The sequence below is a fragment of the Gossypium arboreum genome, chromosome 6, assembly GCF_025698485.1.
Source record: "Gossypium arboreum isolate Shixiya-1 chromosome 6, ASM2569848v2, whole genome shotgun sequence".
NCBI classification, from domain to species: Eukaryota; Viridiplantae; Streptophyta; class Magnoliopsida; order Malvales; family Malvaceae; genus Gossypium; species Gossypium arboreum.
Window position 1 is genome coordinate 6,278,835 of NC_069075.1, and position 23,417 is coordinate 6,302,251.

General features: G+C 32.9%; 4 protein-coding genes across 4 annotated transcripts; 3 read left to right on the plus strand and 1 right to left on the minus strand.

Annotated features, from left to right (window-relative positions):
* The first annotated feature begins 2,084 nt into the window (after positions 1-2,084).
* LOC108484506 (pentatricopeptide repeat-containing protein At2g19280) lies at positions 2,085-6,542 on the plus strand. Its single transcript, XM_017788317.2, has 6 exons — positions 2,085-2,213; positions 2,358-4,461; positions 4,578-4,709; positions 5,224-5,622; positions 5,734-5,890; positions 6,071-6,542. The coding sequence occupies exon 2, from the start codon at positions 2,398-2,400 to the stop codon at positions 4,405-4,407; it is 2,010 nt and encodes a 669-aa protein (XP_017643806.1). The 5' UTR covers positions 2,085-2,213; positions 2,358-2,397; the 3' UTR covers positions 4,408-4,461; positions 4,578-4,709; positions 5,224-5,622; positions 5,734-5,890; positions 6,071-6,542.
* A 1,571-nt stretch (positions 6,543-8,113) lies between these two features.
* On the plus strand, positions 8,114-14,379 carry LOC108486668 (protein NCA1). Its single transcript, XM_017790839.2, has 7 exons — positions 8,114-8,517; positions 9,121-9,358; positions 9,445-9,590; positions 11,389-11,476; positions 11,560-11,706; positions 13,788-13,937; positions 14,022-14,379. Exons 1-7 carry the CDS (start codon positions 8,270-8,272, stop codon positions 14,100-14,102), a joined length of 1,098 nt encoding a protein of 365 aa, XP_017646328.1. The 5' UTR covers positions 8,114-8,269; the 3' UTR covers positions 14,103-14,379.
* Positions 14,380-17,571: 3,192 nt separating this feature from the next.
* Positions 17,572-18,452, plus strand: LOC108484980 (F-box protein CPR1-like). Its single transcript, XM_017788854.1, has 2 exons — positions 17,572-18,105; positions 18,387-18,452. The coding sequence occupies exons 1-2, from the start codon at positions 17,572-17,574 to the stop codon at positions 18,450-18,452; spliced, it is 600 nt and encodes a 199-aa protein (XP_017644343.1).
* Positions 18,453-20,297: 1,845 nt separating this feature from the next.
* LOC108484979 (uncharacterized) lies at positions 20,298-21,088 on the minus strand. Its single transcript, XM_017788853.1, has 3 exons — positions 20,990-21,088; positions 20,795-20,899; positions 20,298-20,567 (listed from the first exon to the last, which is right to left on the minus strand). The coding sequence occupies exons 1-3, from the start codon at positions 21,086-21,088 to the stop codon at positions 20,298-20,300; spliced, it is 474 nt and encodes a 157-aa protein (XP_017644342.1).
* Positions 21,089-23,417: the final 2,329 nt, after the last annotated feature.

A 23,417-nucleotide genomic window follows, 5' to 3' on the forward strand; every position in this document is an offset into this window, starting at 1 on the left:
TTTTAACGATAATGACTAATTTGAATAATTATCTTAATCAAAGTGACTAAATTGAGAAAAAAAGTTTAGAGTGACCAAAATAAGACGAACTTATTTTAGATTGACTTTGGAGGCCGATGTTGGCCTTTTTATTAAAATAACCCAAAAATTTTAAAAAAGTTCTAAAATGACCCACCTTTTTAATAAAACACCAAAATGACTTGAAATCTACAGTAAAAGTTGGTGGAGCCAAATTAAATAGCGCCACCAACTTGCCACGTCAGCAGGGACTATAGAAAATTAATTTTTTAGTAGAGCCATGTAGAATGGCGCCACCAATATAAATACCAGAAAAATATTGAAATTTTTTAAAACATAGGAAGACTTAAAAAAAATTACCCATTTTTCTAGTGGAGCCGAAGTAAATGGCGCCACCCATCTGACCATATGTCAGTACTTTTTTTTTACTTTTTAACTCTTTTACCTTTTTTTGTCTTTTTGTGTTTATTTATTTATTTTATTATTATTAATTTTAAAATTTTTATATATATATTTAAAATATTTTATTAATATATATTTTAAAATTTTAAAATATATATTTTGAAATTACTTTTTAAAATTTTAAATATTATTTTTAATATTTAAATATTTTAAACTTTCAATTTTTTAATATTTAAATATTTTAAACTTTCAAATATTATAAAAAATTAAATAATATTTAAATTATTATAAAAATAATAACAAATAATATTAAAAAATAATATTTAAAAATTAAAAAGTAATTTCAAAATATATATTTAAAATTTAAAAAATATATATTAATAAAATATTTTAAATATATATTTCAAAAATTTTAAAATTAATAATAATAAATAAAATAAATAAATAAAGACAAAAAAAAAAAGTAAAAGAGTTAAAAAGTAAAAAAAAAAAGTACTGACATATGGGCAGACTGGTGGCGCCATTTACTTTGGCTCCACCAGAAAAATGGGTAATTTTTTTTAAGTCCTCCTATGTTTTAAAAAATTTCAGTATTTTCCTAGTATTTATAAAGGTGGCGCTATTCTACTTGGCTCCACTAAAAAATTAATTTTTTATGGTCCCTGCTGATGTGGCAAGTTGGTGGCACCATTTAATTTGGCTCCACCAACTTTTACTGTAGATTTCAGGTCATTTTGGTGTTTTATTAAAAAGGTGGGTCATTTTGGAACTTTTTTAAAATTTATGGGTTATTTTAATAAAAAGGCCTTGGATGTTTACCCAGATAATAAATTCAGATAGACTTTTTTCATAGGTTAAAATGTTCCACAAGTCTCTTTACTTTTTGAAAATTTAAAATTTAGTCCTTATATTTTATTTTTAAGAATTTAATCTCTAAATCAGATCTAACTATTAATATTGTTAATTTTTTATTAAATTTGTTGTTATATATAGATATATTGAATTTTATTTTACTTCTCAAAAATAGACATAGAATTTTACAACCTCATATATAAAATCGAAAACTTTAAAACTCCGTATTCAATAGGTAATATTGTCTATGTGAGAAAACTTTTAATAATAAAAATGCCACATAAGTCAATTTAACAAAAATTCTTTGATGTAGTTATTAATTCAACTTCAATTATTAAATCGAAATTTTTTGAAAATAAAAGTTCAAACACACAAAAAAAAACCCATAAAATTCAAGGTTAAAATATGTTATTAGTCCCTATACTTTAATAAAATTTTAGATTTAATTCATGTACTAAAAAAGTTAAAAATTAAGTCTTTTTGTTTTTCTAGTTTAAAATCTCAATTCAATCATTATTGTTTTCAGTATTTCTTTTCAAAATTTATCAATTTGGCATGTCAATTTGGCTATCTTAATATTACGCAACATAGGATTGATAGAAAATAAATATATTAAGTTAACAAATTTTGACAAAAACTATCAACAAAAATGATGATTGAAATAGGATTTTTAAATTGAAAAGTAAGAGGATTGAATTTTAAACTTTTAAAGTACATGAACTAAATCGTAAATTCTATAAAATTAGAGTGACTAATAACAAATTTTAATTAAATTAAAAGTATTTTGAGTTCATCCGGTTTGACCTGACTCGACTCAACCCAGCCCAGTCCTGCCATGAACATACCTCTACTTTAAGTTATGCTTATTATATATTTTTAAGCAAACCTAAGCTATCGCCTGTTAATCTTATTTTATGGGCGCCTCTGTCCCTCGGCACCAGGTTCTTTAAACCCTTCCTCTTCCTTTTTCCTTTTTCTTCATTTTTTCTTATAATTTGTATGAAAATAGATTTTTTCCTTGTCTGTTGAATTCATAAGGACTCCATTAATTATATATATATATATATATTTTACATTTTTTTCAGCTCATTTCTCGCTGATGAACCACAAAATTTCAAGCTTTCCATGAAAGTTTCTTCTTCAATCTTTAGCAAGCTCTTGTTCACCACAAAAAACCCATTCAAGCGGATTCCTAGTAAGAAATTCTCATCATGTGCTTCATGTCTTTTAGAATCCCAACATTTCATCACTCAACAACACACTGAAGAATGCAGCAATCCTATGAGTATGATCAAATCGATACTCTCGAAACGAGGTTTCAATATTAACCCCGAGAATCTACATGCTGTTGATTTGAATGAGTCTAATTTGATTCGGATTTTGAATGATTTATTCGATGAAAGTTCGAATTCTGAGCTTGCTTTGCATTTTTTCAAGTTGTCTGAGTATTGCATTGGATCATTGCATTCGAATAAATCGGTTTGTAAGATGATACATATATTAGTTTCCGGGAACATGAATCATATAGCGGTGGATTTTATTCTATATTTAGTGAGAGTTAGTGTTAAGAAAGATGTTCCTGAGGATGAATTGTTGAAACTCTTTTACGAGACTCATACTGATAAAACAGTTTTACGAACTGTGTATAGCATGCTTGTTGATTGTTATATAAGAGAAAAGAAGGCTGATTTGGCATTTGAATTAACGTGCCAAATGAAGCATTTTGACATGTTTCCGTCAGTTGGCGTTTGTAATTCATTGCTTAAGGCGTTGTTAAGGTTAAATCAATTGGACTTGGCTTGGGATTTTCTTGATCAAATGATGAGGCAAGGGATTCGTTTGAATGTATCGATTTTTACTTTGTTTATTAACATGTACTGCAATAAAGGCCACCTTTTAAGTGCCTGGAAATTGCTGATGGACATGAAAAACTACGGGATTAAACCGGATGTTGTTGCATATACTATCATAATCAACACTCTTTGTAAGATGTCTTGTTTAGGAGAAGCAACTTCGATGCTGTTTAAAATAACTAGATTTGGAGTTTTTCCGGATTCAGTTTTGGTTAGTTCTGTTGTTGAAGGTTACTGTAAAGTCGGAAGACCAATGGAAGCAATGAATGTTATAAAATTTTTTAATCTTAAACCGAATATTTTTGTGTACAATAGTTTCATCACAAAGTTTTGTGCAGAAGGAAACATGGTAAAAGCTTCTTTGATATTTCAAGAGATGTTTGAATTGGGCTTGCTCCCTGATTGTGTTAGTTATACTACTATAATTGGAGGCTATTGTAGAGATCGGGATATGGGTAGAGCTTTTCAATATTTCGGGAAAATGTTAAAATGCGGAATTAACCCGACTGTGACTACATTCACATTGCTCATTGATGCTTGCTGCAAATCCAAAGACTTGGAAATGGCAGATTATTTATTTCATAAGATGATAATGGAGGGTTTGGTACCTGATGTTGTTACATTTAACACAGTAATAGATGGATATGGAAAGATGGGCCTCTTACACAAGGCCTTTATGCTTGTAGATATGATGAGATCAGCCGGCATTTCTCCAGATGTTACAACCTATAACATTATTATTGATAGCCTAATTAAAAGAGGATTTACGAATGAGGCAAAAGATATTCTGGATGAGCTTGTCCGAAGGGGTGTTTCTCCTGATACGGTGACATTTACAAATATCATAGATGGGCTCTCCAAGAAAGGGGACTTTGAGGAAGCATTTCTTGTATGGTTTTACATGAGTGAATGCAATGTGAAACCTGATGTCTTGACTTGCAGTGCTTTACTTAATGGCTACTGCAGGGAAAGACGGATGACAGAAGCTAATGCTCTGTTTGTTAGGATGCTTGATATTGGGTTAAGCCCGGACCTGGTATTATACAACACTCTCATTCACGGATTTTGTGGCATTGGAGACATGGACAAGGCATGCAACTTGGTGGAAATGATGATTAGAGATGGTATTCTGCCTAATAAAGGTACTCATCGAGCATTCATCCTTGGGTTTGGGAAAAAGTGGGTCAAGAACCCCGAAGAGACTGCAGCTTTGAAACTGCAACAACTTCTGCTGCAATATGATATCCATGTTGATGTCAATGATTGTATAGATATGCCATAACTTTTCAGCTGATGTGCAACATTTCCTCTGAGGATTCCTCCAGCTGTATGAGCTGTAAGATTGTCTTCATTTCATGCTTCTTTTATTAGTATGCTTGACTTATTTGTTAACTTTATCATAATTTTGGAATATTGTTCTGAGTTGCTGGCTCAATTCCTGTGACCTTTCAGGTGGTATTGTCGGTATGACTTAATCTTCTTAACTGAGAGCTTGTCCACAAGGTGTCATCTTTGCTTAATAGTAAAGATCTGCTTTGGCACTCATGAGTAGTTGTGCTTGATTTCCAGGAGGCTGACTTTAAGGTATGTTTGTTCTTTATCTTTCTATTTATTCTGCTAAGTCATATTATGGCATATCTATGTTGCTTTGGCTCTTCATGTTGCTTGAAGTTTCCGTGTCCAACTCATGTTTAGAATGGGGATATAACCCTCCAAGGACCCTTTAAGTACATGGAGAAACTTAGAAAATTGAATTTACCTGTGTTGGACATGTATTCGTATCCAACACTCGCACCCAAATTTGAGTGATAGTTGCACATGCATGCGTTCATGCAATTTCCTGACCAAATAACTTTTTTGAATTTTCATGCATCATGGATTCTTTTGATGGAGTTTTAGCTTGTAATGAGTCTGATCATGTATATCTGGATGAAATAATATGTTGATGCTTAGACAATAAAGAAGACACCTCTCTAAGTCTCTCTCTCTTCCAGTCAGTGGTATTTACAAGAATGATTAGTTAAATTTTTTTGAAAGCTGATATGGGTTTTTGCTAATCTCTTAGATGTCTTGATCAGATCCATTTGACTTCATGTAGGTGTTGTTTTATCGACCTTTTTTTATTGAACTACCTGAACATCCTCATTTCTAACGAGCAGTTAGGGATGCATGTGTCCTTGAATGAACATCAAGTAGGATTGGATTACTGCAAACTTTGAAGTGGTGTTCTTACCTTGAGATGGAGCTATGGAGCTAATAAGTAATGGCCATAAGCCAAATGAGGTCACATCTCTCAAGTGCTATCACACGCAAACTCCCCGGTTACTTTTGAGAATTTACTATTTGTTTGATATACCTATGTTGCTTTGGCTTCCATTTTTGTCGAAGAACACATGTCCAGTGCGTATCCAGACATGGGTATAGGAATAGGTACACCATTGTCGTACCTGACTCATGCATCTGAGTGTTAGAAACATATGAGTGGAGGGCAAGGAAGGTTGGGGGACCTGCTACTTCTTAAAAAAATAATCTTTTTACTATGATTTTTTTTTTTTTTTTTGTAAAAGATTTAAATTTTGTACTCATCAATGCTTATAATGTAATGCAGGTAACTCCAGGGTCTTCATCTTCAAAATGCAGATATTCTTTAAAACTTGTTGCAGATCTATGACGGCAATTACCTACCAAGTGTAATGGTCCTTTGATTTTAATTGTCTCCAGTTCAAAACGACAAGCTTCAAAGAGGGCCCCGTGTGTTGAAACTTGTGAGTTCTTTTTCTTTGCATCTCTTTAATTTATTCAATATCTTTTTTGATAATCATGGTGGAACCCTAATTAGTACTCGTTTGATCATTTTACAAACATGTAGTGCTTGTATATCTTGCTTATGATAAAAAGATTATGTTGGTATAGTACCTTATCTTTCTTGAAATACCTTTGTCCAGTGCATTTTCAGACATGAGTTTGGGGATATACCTTCTCAAAGACCATCCAAATATATGGAAAAACTTCGAATGGAGATTACCTGTGTCGGGCATATACTTGCATCTAACACTCAAAGTCAAGTTTGAGTAACAATATAAAAGATATTCCTACAGTCCAACACCATCTTCTACGCCAGTGGTGCTAAAATCAACCATCTCATGTTGTGGCCATTGGATGCTCGTGTTTGTTGCTGATCGGCTTCCGCCTTTGCCTCCGTGGATCCGAGATAGCGGATTTGCTATGCAGTCGTGTGGGTTTGATGTGTAGGCCTCTTGTTATTTCTAATGCTTTGTTACTTGGTGTGCATGCTTTAGTCTACCTGGTTTGTTATATGCTCCTGGTTTTCTTGATTTTACTAGGCCAAGAATATCCAACCCGACTTTGTAAACCATTTTTCATTGGAATAAATTCTTTATTTGTTAAAAAATAAAATTGCTATATGAGTTTTAGGTGAATATACATAGGAAGTCCCTCTATTATAAGGACTGAATCAATCTAATCCTTTAACTATTAAAAATAATTAAATAAGTTTAAATTGGAGTGAAGTTAACATTTATTATTTAAAATCCGGCATGAAAGTTATTTTTTTCATTTATATTTTAACTCCAAATAAAATATTTGGTCAAAAAGCTTTTAAAATATAAGTTTGTTAAATATTAAATACTAAATATTAAATATTAAATTTGTTGAAAGTTATTATTTTATTCTTTTTAATAGTTTAGGCTTACAAAGATTAAATTGATTTAATAATAGAGGGACTAATTTAATCAATTTTATAATAAAAGTACCTACTTAGTCAATTCACCATAAGCTTTATATACACATCTAAAAAGAAATCTGAATAACATGGTTTTACCAGGTCTAAACCAAAAGGAAATCTCCCTTGGAGAAAATTTGTACGGAAATAATTGTTATCCTCTCTAGGGACATGTTGTAAGATCTATTGTCTATCATTTGATAAAAGTTGATGAACTTGTCTAATCAAAATAGAATTTGATGTCCTCGATGAGAACTCTTAGATAGCCTTCATAACTTTCACATTATCGGACTGAATTAACACTCTTTCATAATCCCAAATCTAAAAAGAAATCAACCCATTGAAATGCCCCATAGCTCAAACTTCAAAGATTATCATTTTACTTAAGGAAATGGATAAAATTTATTACTTATCTTTTAAGAATCTAACTTTTAATTTAATAAAATAATTAAAAAATCCTTAAATTATAAATGTTGTAATTTTTAACTAAAATGAATGATAAATTTAAAATTTAATCCCTATCTTAATTCATTGTAAATTTAAACAAAATGAAGGAAGCGTAATATTATGTTCAACTAATTTGACTTTGAAAATAAATGGTTCTTATCCATTTTTGCAAAGGGTAAATTCTTTAGACAATCTTTGTACAATAGTTAAGATTATAATTTAGTCCATATATCATAAAATCGAGTAAATCATTGTACATTAATGCAAACAAGTAAAAATAATAAGCATGCTAACGGAATTTGAAATTAAAGATGTTCAATGGTTGAATTGACTGAAAAGCTCGTTTCATTGTTTAAATAAAAATAACTTTTATTTAAATATGAACATATGTTAGAGCAGGGCGTAGGGGATGGCAGGACCCTGATCTCCTTAAAATAAAAAAAAATTTATTTAGATCTTTTAAAATTTTTAAAATTTTAAATTAGTATAGGTAAAATTATACTTTACCCCTAATAATGATAACCTTTAAAATTATAAAAAAAATATATAAACTATGAAAATGGTGAAATTACATTTTTACTATCATAAAAATTATAATTTAATTTTGGCCCCCTAAAAAGTTTTCTGATTTTGCTCCCGAGTTAGAGTACTAATCCAAATTTACCAAGCCTAAATGCTCTTTAATAAAAAAAAATTGAAAACAAAAAACATGGAGGCTGTAAGAGAGAAAAATCTACACTCTATGGGTTTTATTGAAAATAAAGAGAAATTATAATGATTTTAATGCTAAAATAAAAGGAAAATTACAGACAAAGACACGAGTCGTTGAGGTGAATACGCGTTGCAGAAGGGATTGGGGGCCTAGAAACAATAACGACGTCGTTTCCAATCTGCAATCCTAACTATATATGGGATTTTTTTCCGTCCTTTTATTTTTATAGGTAGATAGATAAAGATGACCACTCCGGTTTGCCCATTCGTGAAAGCGGCTCGACCGGACGATAATGGTTCGGCCAAAAAATCCACCGTCGGCGGCAGCGAAGCAACAAGGAAAGATTCCGGTGACTCCGCCACCGTGTCTCCGAAATGCCCTTTTGGTTACGATTCCAATAATTTTAAGCTCGGTCCTCTCAGTTGTATGATCTGTCAAGCACTTCTCTTTGACTGCACCAAATGTATCCCTTGTTCTCATCTCTTTTGCAAGTAATAATTAATAATCCCTTTTTTTCTTCTTTCGATTGGGTTTTCTTATTTCACTTCTTTTGCTGTTTTCTATGATAATTCTTTGATTCCTTTTTCTTATTCGACTGTTTTTATGTTTTTTTAAATAATCATTTATTTGATTTCTTTTTATCTTTTTATGTTAATTCGTTGATCCAATTTTCTATTATTTGACTGTTTTTTGCTGCAAGTTTTGTGATAATTTTTGTGGGGTTTTCATTATTTGACTTTCTTCTTTATGATAATGAACATTTTGTTTTCTTTCTTCCATAATTGACCCTTTTTTCTGCTTTTTTTTTTCCTGCTTGTAATGTTTATGTTACTTAATGTTTAGTATACTCGGACACAGGTACTTCATGGAAAATGAAAGAACCCAAGCAACATGGATCTAATGATAACTTTGTAGTCCTTTTAGATTGTATATATCGATTTAAGGGTGTGCCCATCGGTATGCAATTATATTCTTTTCATAAATTTGGATGGTCATTGATCCTGCGGTACCATGTTGAATATTTGTTGGATGCAATTGCTTAGAAGAACCCTTTTATTCCTTTAGATCTAATGATAACTCTGCGTTCCTTTTAGAGTGTGTATATCTCGGTTTAAGGATTGTCCACTATGTGGAGCTGACATAGAGAAACTGGAAGCTGACACCAATCTTCAAAGCATGGTTGATCGATTTATCGAAGGGCATGCTAGGATCAAAAGGGCACATGTTGGCGTCAATGGTGAAGGAGAGCAAGTTTCAAATGACGATAAGAAGGTAATTTACGAGGATGTCTCGTTGGACCGAGGTGCTTTCTTGGTGCAACAGGCCATGAGGGTAAGTGTCGTGCTTGTTGCTTTATTTCTGTACTCCTAGCAGCCTGTTTCAATTATTTGAAATTAGTTTATGCTTGCTTTATACAGGCATTCCGTGCACAGAATATCGAAAGTGCTAAATCTAGACTCATTATGTGTGCGGAAGACATCAGAGATCAATTAGAGAAAATGGGAAACACATCGGAATTGTGCTCACAGCTCGGCGCAGTTCTGGGTATACTTGGTGACTGCTGGTATGTTCCTAGACACACTCCTCTCTTTCCTCTTTATTGCATATGTTTAGTTGTGTCACTGTGATTCATAATTGCGTGACTTTCATTCTAAATCTTAATGCTTGCTGTAAATCCAAATATGATAACGTGTCTTTCCTTGAGCTCTTTGATCTTGATATAGATATGGATATGGATATGGATATGGTACAATGTTAATTGGGCATGGTATGTCTTGGATATGGATATGTATCCAACATGGGTATGTTCAGTTTTTATAAGATTTTCATGTATTTGGTAGAATCCTTGGAGGATTAGATACTGATATCCATGTCTAGATATGCACTAGACATGGGGATTTCAGAGAGTCAAAGCAACATACTCTAGGGAATGCTTGCTTTGTTGAGCAAATATCTTTTTGAAAGAGTCTAATAAGTTTCTTTTACTATAGCACTTGTATGGAAGAATATTGAACTTTCTTATTGAAATCAAAGAAATTTCACTTCAAATTTCTGAATCATCATCTAACGTCCCTACCCTCTTCCTTAAAAGTTGCATGACTGGTTGAGGCCAAGACTAATCCTTGCTTCAACTAACGAATGTTGAAGCATGTGAAATGACTTTAAATCTTAGAAATAATTGATGGGAAATCCTTTTTCTGTCCTTAAAGTGTGACTGAGGGTCTTTTAAGATCATGAAGGAGAATCTTTATCGACATTAATGTTGCAGAGATAGAATGGTTGTTGAGGGTGTTTCAAGAGTTTTGTTGTGAAAAATGTGAGACTATTTCATGCAAAAAGATTGGCTTTTTGAAGAGTACTGATTTTTTGGGAATTATATTTATTTGTTATCCTTATGAAAATCTTGTTTATGAAGATAAAAAAAATTTTGAGGAGTAGATTGGCCTAATTTTAGGCTTGGAAGTTCTTAGACCGACTCATAATTTGGGTGCAACACCGGTGTGGTTTAGACATTTAGGGGGAAAATAACAGTAAATCACTAGAATTTGGACTGAAAAATGAGTAGAAAAAGTTGGAACTCTAGAAAATTTAGAGTTATAAAAAAACTTTACTTTTTCTATTAATTCAAAGAAAATAACAAGAATGTTGTGGCTATAAATAATTACAACTTATTTATGCTAGGGTTACAAATAAAGTTTTAATCCAAGCCTCAGATTTACACCCTAATGGTAACTAATAATCCTAGCTCTAGATTTAAACCCGAAAGATATCTTATAATCCTAGGTGTCTATTTATATGTCAGACATGACACATACATGATGATACAATAATTTCTAAAAAGAACAGTGCACGGATATGGCATGACACAACAATAAAAAGTTTTTTTAATGTAATGGTATATGGTAAACATGTAAAATTGATACTTTTTAATTAAACATTAATATGCAAATAGCTTTTTTAGTTTTTTTTTCTGAATTTTAAAACTTGAACTCTTTAAAAACCTAATTTAACCCAATTGCTCATTGTCTATTCCATATTTAGGAGACGAATGCAAAAAAAGGGGTGTGTCTAATCTTGACCATATTTTGATTGTATCCGATTTTGTGTTTATTGATTTTTACGTGTCCTTACATGTATTTTGCCATGTCAAAACTGTGTCCATATCTGACATGTAGATACTCCCTTTACAGAAGCGTCCATGCTTCATAGACTGTAAGCATGATATCAGAAAACTTAGAGAAGAATCCTGAAAGAGCAAAACTGTCTAAAGCCAAACTGTCTAATATGGACAACTGGAGAAGACATCTTTATATTTGTAAGGCAATTGTTCGAGTAAAACTGAACATTCAAGTTTTTTGCAGTCGAGCAATGGGAGATGCTGCTGCTGCAATCAATTATTTCGAGGAGAGTGTTGAGTTCCTTACCAAATTGCCAGCTGATGATCTTGAGGTTACAACACAAACTTTCCTTTTGCGATGCTTCCTTATTAATGAGGCCGCCATGATCATCATTTTCAAACATACTTTCTGCAGATCACACATACACTATCTGTTTCACTTAACAAAATTGGAGACCTAAAGTATTATGATGGAGATCTTCAAGCGTCAAGGTCTTACTACTTCCGATCACTGGGTGTCCGCCGTGATGTTATCAAAAACCATCCCGGTGTTGCTTCACAGGTACGATGCTTGTTTTTTTCTCTTCCTTTTTTTTGAACCCTTTCGGTTTAGCTTAGCATGTTATTATCATCATAGTCTGTCTATGTTATAGGTCTATATCAGTGCTTTTGAGCGTTGAATAAAAAGCTGGATCAGAGGTCAAACCAGGGTGACCTCCGGGTCACTGGTTCAGATGGTTGAATCAATTGAACTGGATTATGCAGTCAATATAAATTAATGTTGAACATATTTTGATATTAAATAACTACTAAATATAGTAATTAGTTCGTAAAATATGTAGTTGGCTTCATGTTATGGTGTTTAGTATATGATTAGGAGGGTAAAAATTCAAAATTCATTATTTACAAAAATAAGTTTAGTAATAGAAAAAAACCAGAAAACTGTGTTTTTACAATTTAATCCAGTTTTTTGCCAGTCTCTATGAAAAGTTTTTGCCTTCTCTTCATACCGATATAAAGAAACCTATCATGGATGGGGCATTCTCCAAATTTATGAGAAACTTTTAAAAAATAAACAGATGCACACCCTTGCCTGACACATACCCACAATGACATCCAAGCCTGATTAGCATAGTTTCAGTCAACTTGTGTCAATCAAATCTTTTGGCCTCATTAAAATCCTACTTTTTGGTGCTATGCATAAGTTTCTTGGATCACCTTGTTTCAGCCACTGTTCTGCAACTTGATTCCTACCAATTAAACTTTGATGCAACTATTAAACTAAACCATTCTTACGATGACTATAAACTTTAGAATTCCTTGCTTTTCATGTTCTAAAAACTCACGGCTGGTGAAGTACACCGGATGACTGGTCTTTTCGCCTTACGTCTTCTTGTATGATCAGTGTTATAGCCCCAATAATTACTACTAATAAAATTCCACTGGGAACCAAAACCATGACTAAATAGTGGGTTTCCATGTTACTTGGACTTGGGTATGAGTATTGGATATGAGCATGCATCGAACACAGTTGTGTTCACTTTTTAATTTGTTTTTACATGTAATTGGAGAGTTCTTGGAGAATCATATTCCCCATGGCCGTGATTGGGTATGTGTTTGATGTCAGTGTCGGGCAAGTGTACTTAAAGGGGGAAAAAAAAAAAGAAACAGTTGGAGAAGCAAGGGAGTATGAAGCAAATGCCAGTGTTTCCAAATTAGTCCAACCTTGATAGTACAGAGTATTATCATTCTGACATGCTCTGGGTATGGTATAATACCACAGGCTTGGTTTAGGGTTGTGATCTCACCTCACCTGTTCCTTTAGCTGGTCTAAATTAACCCGAAAATGGAAGGCTAGTCTGAGTTAGTTGAACTTTGTTGAAGTTTTTGTCAAAACCGCTGCCTGTGGAAACTGAATGGGTATATTGTTTGTAAAAAGTAAGAAACTAGTTAACGCTATGTTTCTTTGATTCTTCACTTTTGTTGAAGTACTTGTGTCCAACGCATATTTGGACATTGATGCATGTGGATATGATTCTCCAAGGACCATTCAAATGCATGTAAAATGTCAGGAAAAAATCTCAACATACCCTTGTCAATCCCAAACCTGTATCCTACACTCAAACCTGAGTTTTGGTAAGATAGGTTCATTTTGGTACATGGTTTAGTAATCCCACTAGTTTGTTTTATTGATTGATGCCAGTAGATGTGTCCATGAGCAACCCGACTTACTAATTACCTTATCTTGGGCCAGGTGGGCAACTTTGCTGTTGGACAAGTCTAATTGCCAATTATAAAGAATGTTTACTTGGAATGATTTAAACGGTTATCTATATATAGTTTTCTGTGTTATTAAATCTTGAAATAAGTGAACTCACTCGAAAAATTTATGCAAAAACCTGAATTATTAGTTTTCAAATATTTATTATTTTTATTCCTCAGACATTTGATATATCTTTTGCCCAATCTATTTATTTAACTGCAAAAAGTTGCAAATTTTTCAGTATGCTGAAATTTGGTTCTTTGTTTTCTGTGATGGATTTACAATTGAAATCCATTCTAGTACTCGAGAAGCTCCGTTACATTCCGACTTTGATGCTTCTGTTGGCATTGAACAGTGTATTGTTGCTTTTGTATTTGCAGATTCTGGATGTAGCTGTTTCTCTTGCAAAAGTTGCAGATGTAGACAGAACTCTTGGAAAAGAGGATGTGGCGGTCGATGGATTTCAAGAAGGCATAAAATTGTTAGAATCTTTGACACTGAAATCCGAAGAAGCCGGTCTCGAGCCAAGGGTAAGGTTTCTCCTCAAATGCAAGTTTTTAAGCTATAACTACTCCCCAGAAAATGGGTTTCTCATGTTCGTTTTCACTTTGCAGCGCCTTTCGGTGCTGGCATTCCTCAAATCTCAGCTTGAAGAGAAACAGCATGAGGCAACTGCTAGCTCTGTATCCTCATAATGGAAAATAACTATGAACCAAAATAAAGGAGCCGGTTTCTGTACATACAGAAGCTCGAGTTTGCCAATCAATGAGCTCTGCCCGGTTCCGAAAAAAAGAGACAATCCCTGTAGATGTGCCAGTGCCAGAGCTAGAGCCAGAGACTAGTGAATATCTGGTTAATCCTTAAGAGCACAAGTAGAAAGTCATGCTTGAATTTCTCTGTTCAATGTCACTTTTCAACTTGAGTTTTTTTATATAATAAGAGGCAAACAACACCACCTCCATTTTAGCAGAATTCAGTGTTATTGCTGCTCTGTTATTGGGTTTTCTAGTTCTTAAACCTATTATCCTAACCTTTGCAAGACTTTGGTTACCTATTAAGTTCGTTTAAAAAAATGAATCGAGCTTTAACACAAACATTCAGTTTTAATTTTTTTTAATACAAAAGTAAAAAATAAAGTACCAGATGAGAAGCTAAAACTATCAGTTTGGTTGTATCCCGTTTTCAGTGTACAAATTCTGTAGCAATTTCCTCAAGGTGTTGATATCATCCATGATTTTGGTTTAAACTCCCAGTGAATAGGATTCCGCTTATCTTCAATGATCCTTCCTCTTGTCCAAATGACACACCAAGAAATTTCAAGTTGTATAGCCTTCGCTAGAGTGAATTGGATTATCATCTGCCTTCTAGCTGCTCCATTGTCGTGGTTGAAGTTCTCATGAATATTGAGCCATGTTTTGAACTCCGGCGTTTTGATGAGGAGATCCAATATAACTATACTTGTACTTCTTTCTTGTGGTCTGGTTGACTTCCAAATGCTGCTTCAATAACCGCTACAGCATTTGGACTAACACCTTCAAATACAACTTTGTTCTTATGGATCCAAATGCTCCACAAAGTGATAACAAAGCTAGTGAAGTCTTCAGGCATGATTTCCTTTTCATTCTTATCTTGTTCCATAACTTGCATATAGTCCAAGTGCCAATTCAATGAACACCAAGTTTGTATGTCTGAATGTTCTCTGCCTCAGCTCGAAAGAAAGTGCACCAAGTTCCGATAGATCTACTACTACTTTTATGAATGTTGAGAATCTTCCACACAGAGATGACAACTTTAAAAGGTATTTTGGCTGACCATAGCATCTTCCAAACATCATTGGGTATGTTCAAATTGATGGAGTTCAGCCATCTGTCATTTTAATTATTGAGTTGGTAAAAGTATGCTGATTTTACAGAAAACTAACCATCATGGGTAAGTTTCCATTTCGGTTTTTCATTGCCTTCAGACAGAGGTTTTGTTTCCCACCACCTACGGATGCCCATGTTTTGCAATTCGTCTTGAACCATTCCATGATTTGCTCCAAGTAATAGATTTGCTTCTCTCAATCTATTTTCTCTTTGCCAGGTGATGTGCTTCATTACATCTCTTTCACTCATAATACTTCTCCAGGCTCATCAATTACCTGCGTTTGCTTGGCACTGAAAGAAATTGTCATTAGTATTTGAATTTTGGCCTATGATGTCAACTTATCAATGGCTTGACCGGTTCATTCACTCATTCGATTCTGAAAATCCTGATTCATACTTTTTCGAGGATATTAGTAGACTACCTATGTACGAATCTTAAAATTGAAAACTTTGTGGTATGTGAATCAACTTGTTCTCATAGGATTGTGACTTTATGGAAAGTGCTTTAAAGACTGCTAAATTTGTCCAAAAATATTACAGTGTCCACAACTTTCCAAAAAAAAAAAAAAAACATTTGTAATCAATTAAAAGGTTAGAAATTTTCCTGAGAAAACAAAGATACAGTGGTAATTGTTTGCAGTAAAGAATGATTGTGTTGGTAAAGAATAAATTTAGTACAACCCCGAACAGTTAAGTTTCATTTGAAACACCATCTATTACAAGACGGATATCATCTTTCAGAATTTTCTTACCATGTAACGGAGGATCCATAAAACCGCACAAAAATTCAAGAACACTCCTTACCTCCTTCACAATACAATCTTTGCAAGTAACAGTTTGCATGTATAAATTCCAGGCATATATCATAATTCAACCATTCAATAATAATTTCCTTTCAACTCAATTAATTGAGGTTTATCTTCGCATTCATCCATCTCTTGACCTGAAGTATTTTTTATCTTATAAATAACACATTCTTCAAACATGTTTTCCTTAAGTCGATACTCATACATAAGTCATATTGTCTTTGTAATCTTATCTTTTTTTGTTTTTTTCCATCATCACTATTTTCACCACTGTATTCATAAAAGTTTAGCATATTCGAATACCCTATCACTTTACTATCATAAAAATAGGTCTATCACCTGTGGAAGATTTCCAAAACCCACTACTGCCACTTTGCACAACCCTATTTCGAGAGCTAAACACAAATAGTTAATTTCTTTGATGCAAGTCATTATTTAAATCTAAAAAGATAAAACAAAACTTGCATGAATAAACATCAAAAACCTCAATAAGACCATTGTATTGATAGCCTAAAACATCTACCACGTCAAAACCGTTAACCATCAAACACCATACCCGACGGAACAATCATGATTTTATGAATTGTTCTTAAATATTATTAGATACAGCAAGACAATTTATATAACTAAAAGTAACGTGAATACATGAAGTAATTAACAAATAAAAAATTATATAAATATAAAATGGTATGACCCAATAAAATATACATATACATTAACCTCCAAATCTACCATAATAAGAAGTTTAAATAAAATCAAAAATTTTCCAAATATAATATTAATTGCAACCAAACATTATTAAAATATAATGTGTATGATTGCATCGGATCAAAATTTATATATCAAATTGTACATTGAATCAAAATTTATGTATAATTTTAAGGTTTATCCATAAATATATTAAATTACAAAGAAAAATCTAATTTTAATTACCAATCTTCCTTAAATTAATTAAAAAGAAGTTTAAATATAACAAAACTATACCAGATAAAATAAAATAAGAAATTATGCCCAAGTATAAGTTTATGTAATAAATCTCTTAAATGACAAAGCCTTATTAGGGTTTAGGGTTTTGACTAGAAAACCTCTTAGTTTTTGGTCTATTCAAAATATTGAAGAGGATGATGAGAAGGAAGGAGTTTGTAGGAAGTTTTCAAGTTCCAGAGGAGATCGAAAGAGAAATTCTATCAAGATTGCCCGTTAAAAGTTTGTTCCGATTCAAAACCGTTAAAAGATCGTGGCGTAATCTCATCGAAGACTCTACTTTCATCGCCATGCATTTGAATTGTTACGGTAGCAATACGGATGGTTTTTTCATTCATGAATGTTATTCTTATGGAATCCAACTTTCGAGGTCCTTATTTGACCAACCACGAAAATTCATAATTGGTTCAATCAATGGATTAGTTTGCTTAAGCAATACGATACGCTGCTTTCTGAAGAAAGATGATAGGTTGAGAATACATATTTGCAATCCTTCCACGAGAGAAATTATGGAGCTTCCTCAATGTTATCATGACCATAATGATTTTCTTTTCGGCATTGGTTTTGGGTTTTGTCGTAAACTCAATGACTATAAAGTGGTAAAGGTTAGCAACTGTCGTGATTCGTCTTCATCGGAAGTTCAGGTTCAAGTTTATAGTTCAAACATGAATTCTTGGAAAATGATAAAGATAGAGAATCCAAGTTCGTGGGCATTGTTGCCTTTGTATCGAGGCAACGGGTGTTTCAATGGAGCTTTTCATTGGCAAGGATTGAAGAAATCATCATCCAAGAAAATTATCAAAACCATCGTATCGTTTCAATTTGATGAGGAGGTGTTTCGAGAGATCAATTTGCCAAATGATCCAGATTTTCAAGGTAACGTCGAGTTTTTTATCACGGAATATCGGGACTTCTTCTCCTCTTTAGTTGTCAAACCAGAACCAAATGTGAATGTTTATAAAGTATGGGTGATGAAGGAATATGGTGTGTCGGATAGTTGGATTAAACAACTCAACATTGAAGTACCAATCTCACAAGATCAAGTAATATTTAGATCAATTAGGGACATTAAATATAAAGACATTCTCTTTCAAGACAGCCATCACAGATTCACTTGGTATGATACCAAAAGCAAGCAAATGGACGGCCAATCTCAGTTATTATTACAATGGTATTGTATTCGTTGCAAGGAAAGCTTGGTTTCGTTGTCCCAAAAAAGGTAGTACCACTTCTTTCCAATAATGAATTTAAATTTACCATTAGAGTTAGAGATTAGTGAAATTTCCGATGGTTTTGGATTTTTATTTTTTTTTATGATTTTTAGACTTTTTATGCATTTACATTTGAATATGAACGAACTGAATTAAATGTTGTGTATGATGAAAAGTAATCGCACTCGAATCTAAATACCATAAATTAGTTGCTTTCGAGGTTATGTTTGAATAACTCAACAACTAAAGTCTCCACGCTATATTATATGATCATCTCCTAGCCTTGACCTGCAGACTTGAGAAGTAAAATGTCGAGCTTTAATATCGAGTAGTGTAGAAATCGAAACCCTAGCTAATGTCCCATGAACATCTTTACTGGGGTATAGTCAAGGGGTTGGTAATGGCCTTAACCCCTCTTTAGCTTAATAAAATAATTATATCTATAGTCTCTCTCTAAAATTACAAGATTCAATTGCCTTTTTTAACTTCAAATTAAATGAAAAAAAATCAAAGTTTTAGCTTGATTGTAATCAATATTATTGTCAGTGCAGGAGGACATGAGTTCAAGTGCGTTGAAGGGCATTATCCTTTTATTTAAGGGTTAGTAAAGGGCTATGGATAGTTCTAAACACTACTTGTAAAAAAAAAATGCCAGATATGATAAGAACTTATAATGAGATTAATGTTAATTTTTTTTCTTTTAACTCCATTAATTGAGGTCCATCTTCACATTCATCCATCTCTTAATGTGAAGTATCTTTTATCTTGTAAATAGCACATTCTTAAAACATATCTCTCTTAATTAAGTTGATACTCATACATAAGCCACATTGTCTTTGTAATCCCATCTTTTCTATTTTTTCTCCATCATCATCATTATCATTACCACAATATTCATAAAAGTTTAGCATATTTGACTTCCATATCACTTTACTATAATAGAAAATAGGTTTATCGCCAGTGGAAGATTTCCAAAACCCACCCACTACAGCAGAACAAGTTTTTAGCGGCTTTTTTTTGAGTTTATAAGCGCTGTTAAAACTATTTGTGGCGTTTTTATTAAAGCCACAAAAAAATGCCTCTAAATTATAGAACATGAGCTTTAGCGGTGCTTTTACTAAAAACGCCGCAAGCGCCACTATAGAACATTGCCGCCTTGCATGAACCTTTTAAGTTTTATTCCATCACTCTGGTTTAGAAGAATCTTTTCTTAAGGGCTAAACACAAATCGTTGATTTCTTTAATACAAGTCATTATTCGAATTTGAAAAGAAAAAATAGGACTTGTATGAATAGATTTATAGCTACATCATGAAAAAGGTGGCAAGCAAAAGGTCACATATTGGTTGGAAATCTACGAAATTAGGAATACTATATATTAATTATGAGAATCCTTTTGCCAAGGAGATTTTTAGATACTCAATGAGATATTCTCATTTTATGAATACATTACCTTTTCAAATATTTGATCTCTCGATAGAATTTTGAGACAAAATGACTTGTTGATATAAGAGAATAATCCCCTGCATCGCTTTCTGCCTTTTTCCCATTCCATCACTTGATCACTCTATTACCCTTCTGAAATAGCTTATGGTCCTTTCAAGCTAACGAAACGAAACTCCAAATAATAATATTGGGTTTAGTTCTTGTTTATAGCTGCAATGTTAGGAATCCTACATTGCTAAGTAATACATATATAATATAAAGGATTTAAATGATACATTCTCTATAATTAAATTAATTTAGATGATTAGCCCGCTGTGCAAATTTACTTATTGAATAACCCGACTAACCCAATTATCTAATTATCCAATTAAATTCAATCTACCCATTAAAATTACTTAGTAAGCAATTAACTCTTACTCTTATTCCCAAACTATGACTCCGGCTAAATTTGACCCAAACCAGCACACAAAGCATGCATTTTACACCAACCTTGACCCGAAACCGAACCCTTTTCTTGTAATCCTTGTAGAGACTATATAATTTGAGCGACTAAACACTTTGAGTTATGTAATAGTGAACTTACTTTATTTCAAGGCCTGCAATTTCATAACTCACTTCTTCTAAATGTTCGTTAATGGCGGTTACAGCTTCTTGCACTCCTCTAATGGCTTCCTTGAGAGCATTATCATACTCGGCATTTGCTTCTGCTTCTTTGGTTCCGGCAGGTTCTGTTATCTCCTGGAGATGCACACATTCATGTTCCATTGGCATCTTAAATGAGCAATTCTCATGGTTCACCAGACGCTCCGACGGACGACCTGCCATCTTCAAGACCTGAATCGTGGCAGTCTATGTATACAGAATATATATATATATATATATATAGCCATACATGTAAGAAGGTTGATGACAAAGACTATGTATCATATAAATTTAATATAATATCGAAATTGAGTTTTATGTATCCGTACCTGACACTCATCTCTGATAACATAGAATGGCAACATAAAATTATAATTCCAGTGTTGGATATAATAATCTTAGGAGCAATGGTACAAGAATGACTAGAGGCATACCAAATGCAATTTCTGCTTTTCCTGTGTTTGAACGGCTCTGAGCAGCTCAGCTAGATCAACTCGGTAGTAATCGGGGTTTAAAAATAGAGATTCCATCTCAAGGACCTGCACTCAAGCCAATGATGTAGTAAGAACATACAGTCTCAAAAAAAGGAATTCAAAGTTTATGACATGATCAGGTGTTGAACTCAGAACTTGTTTCGAGCAATCATTGAACTCGACTGTGATCTCACTGCAAAGCTGCTGGTAGGCCAATTCCCCTCTCGATTTCATATACTCCGAAAAACCCCTCATCAGTTTAATGCCGAAACTATGGTTCAAAATTCTCTCAAGAAAAACATAGTAAACATAACGAAAGCATAACATATGGTACATTCGGTTGAAGCTTTTGATAAGATTTATGTTAAGATGATGTTAGAATGTAGTGAAAAGTATTGGATTAAATTAGAAATTAGTTAAGCAAAATGACCCAGAGAATAATCCCCTCCATCGCTTTCTGCCTTTTTTCCATTTCCATATCACTTGATCACTCTATTAGCCATATGAAATAGCTTATGGTCCTTACAAGCTAACAAAACGAAATTCCAAAATAATATCGGGTTTAGCACTCGTTTTTAGTTTACAATGTCAATAATCCCACATTATTAAGAAATATATAATATAAAGACTTTAAATAACAAATTCTTTATAAATAAATTACTTGAGTTACATAAGCCTATATATTGGTTTTTTTAAATAATTATAATAATTATTTAAATAAAATTATATCTTGATGAATATGTTGAAATAATATAATTTTTTTATGAAATGTGCAACTATTCATTACTTAAATCCAGTTTGCCATTTTTACTTTGTTGTTTTCTAGAGGTAAAATATAAACATTGACATCTCAAGTCTTGGTTTTAACTTCTTCTATATTTAACTTTTTTCTTCCTTTTAATCTGTTTAAATTCTTTAAAGTTTAAGTTAATATATGATAGATTTATACTTTGATCCCCATAATAATAAAATTATGATTTGATCCTAAAATTATAAGTTAATATAATAATTAAATTACATTTGTGCTCTCATAAAATTTATAATTTAACTTCAGTCTGAAAAAAGTTTCTAACTTGGAGATGCACACTTTCATGCTCCATTGGCTTCTTAAATGAGCAATTCTCATGGTTCACCAGACACTCTGACAGGTGACCTGCCTTCTTCAAGACCTGAATCGTGGCAGTCTATGTATAGAATATATATATATATATATAATACATTGTCAGCAGAGAATACAGGATTTTACGTACCTTATTCTAGTTGTTTATTAACTCCGATGCTACTTTAATAAGTGCCATAGGATTCGAAGTAACATCTTCAAATAAAACTTTGCTGCTATGGATCCAAAAGTAATAGCGAAGATTGTGAAGTCTTCAGGCATGGCTTGGCTTGTTCCGTGACATGCATAATCCAAGCGCCAATTGAGTTAACACCAAAGTTGCAATCCGAGGGATGAACCAAACCAAACCGCCTTTTTGTACAAAAGATGGTTTGTGGTCTCCGCCTCAGCTTCACAAAAACTGCACTCCGTTGCCATAAATCTATTTCATTTATCAAGTTCAACTACTGAGAATCTTCCACGCAGAGATGACTGTTGGGTTTTTGAACAATTTATCCGGAGGAAGTATGAAGCTTAGTATAAAACTTGAGCAACAACGTAATAAACCCAGATAAAATATGAAAGAAGCTTAGGCTTCAAAGACTTGAGACTTGCAGAAAGAAACTACCAACAAAGCAGAAATTTTTAGAAGAAATGAATTTTTCTTACTTTCCATTTCATCCGGCTAAAGTATATATATGTTACAATAAAACTGACAATTACCTAACATAACTGCTCCCATAAATGCTTTTCAAAAGCTTAGCTAAAATTACAAACAAAATGTAGCTGACATACCAGCTATCACATTCAAATCTTGACCAAATCCTAATAACTTAAAAGTTAGATTACAAAGCAACCAAATCAAGTAACAAATAAACAAAATGATTCTGTTTCATTTGGTTCAGCTCCAATGTTGGTTTGCATGCTGGTCTGATGTTGCATTGCAGGCCAAAGTTTAACACTCTTCCTTGGACTGTATGCAACAAACTTCAATTTTTCTTCTTAAAGCATCAAATCGTGTAGCACCGAGAGACTTGGTTAAAATATCAGCAAACTGATTTTCTGAGCTGCAATGAACCAAATTTACCTCCCTCAATTGTTCAACCTCTCGAACAAAATGAAATTTAATCTTAAAATGTTTCGTTTTGCCATGAAAAACAGGATTTTTAGCTATAGCAACTGCTAACTGATTATCAACCCTGATTTCAGTTGCTTCAACTTGTTCTTCATTCAAGTCATACAAAAGTTTCCTAAGCCAAATGGCTTGATTAACAGCTGCAGCAGCTGCAATGTATTCTGCTTCAGCTGTAGATTGAGCAACAGTTTGTTGCTTCTTTGAGCTCCAACAGAAAACTCCTGAGCCAAAAGTAAAAAAGTATCCAGAGGCGCTTTTCATGTCATCAATGGACCCTGCCCAATTATTATCTGAATACCCTATCAATTTGAGCTCTTTTGCCTTCTCAAAATTCACTCCATGATTCAAAG

Excerpts from the sequence above, each read along its gene's own strand:
- LOC108484506 (XM_017788317.2), top strand. The coding sequence starts at position 2,398 with ATGAAAGTTTCTTCTTCAATCTTTAGCAAGCTCTTGTTCACCACAAAA.
- LOC108486668 (XM_017790839.2), top strand. The coding sequence starts at position 8,270 with ATGACCACTCCGGTTTGCCCATTCGTGAAAGCGGCTCGACCGGACGAT. Across the intron at positions 8,518-9,120 it reads TGTTCTCATCTCTTTTGCAA|AGTGTGTATATCTCGGTTTA; the intron begins GTAATAATTAAT and ends CGTTCCTTTTAG. Across the intron at positions 13,938-14,021 it reads AAGCCGGTCTCGAGCCAAGG|CGCCTTTCGGTGCTGGCATT; the intron begins GTAAGGTTTCTC and ends TTCACTTTGCAG.
- LOC108484980 (XM_017788854.1), top strand. The coding sequence starts at position 17,572 with ATGGAGCTTCCTCAATGTTATCATGACCATAATGATTTTCTTTTCGGC. Across the intron at positions 18,106-18,386 it reads TACCAATCTCACAAGATCAA|ACTTTTTATGCATTTACATT; the intron begins GTAATATTTAGA and ends TATGATTTTTAG.
- LOC108484979 (XM_017788853.1), bottom strand. The coding sequence starts at position 21,088 with ATGAGGGGTTTTTCGGAGTATATGAAATCGAGAGGGGAATTGGCCTAC. Across the intron at positions 20,900-20,989 it reads TCAATGATTGCTCGAAACAA|GTCCTTGAGATGGAATCTCT; the intron begins GTTCTGAGTTCA and ends GCTTGAGTGCAG. Across the intron at positions 20,568-20,794 it reads AAAAGCAGAAATTGCATTTG|ACTGCCACGATTCAGGTCTT; the intron begins GTATGCCTCTAG and ends CTGTATACATAG.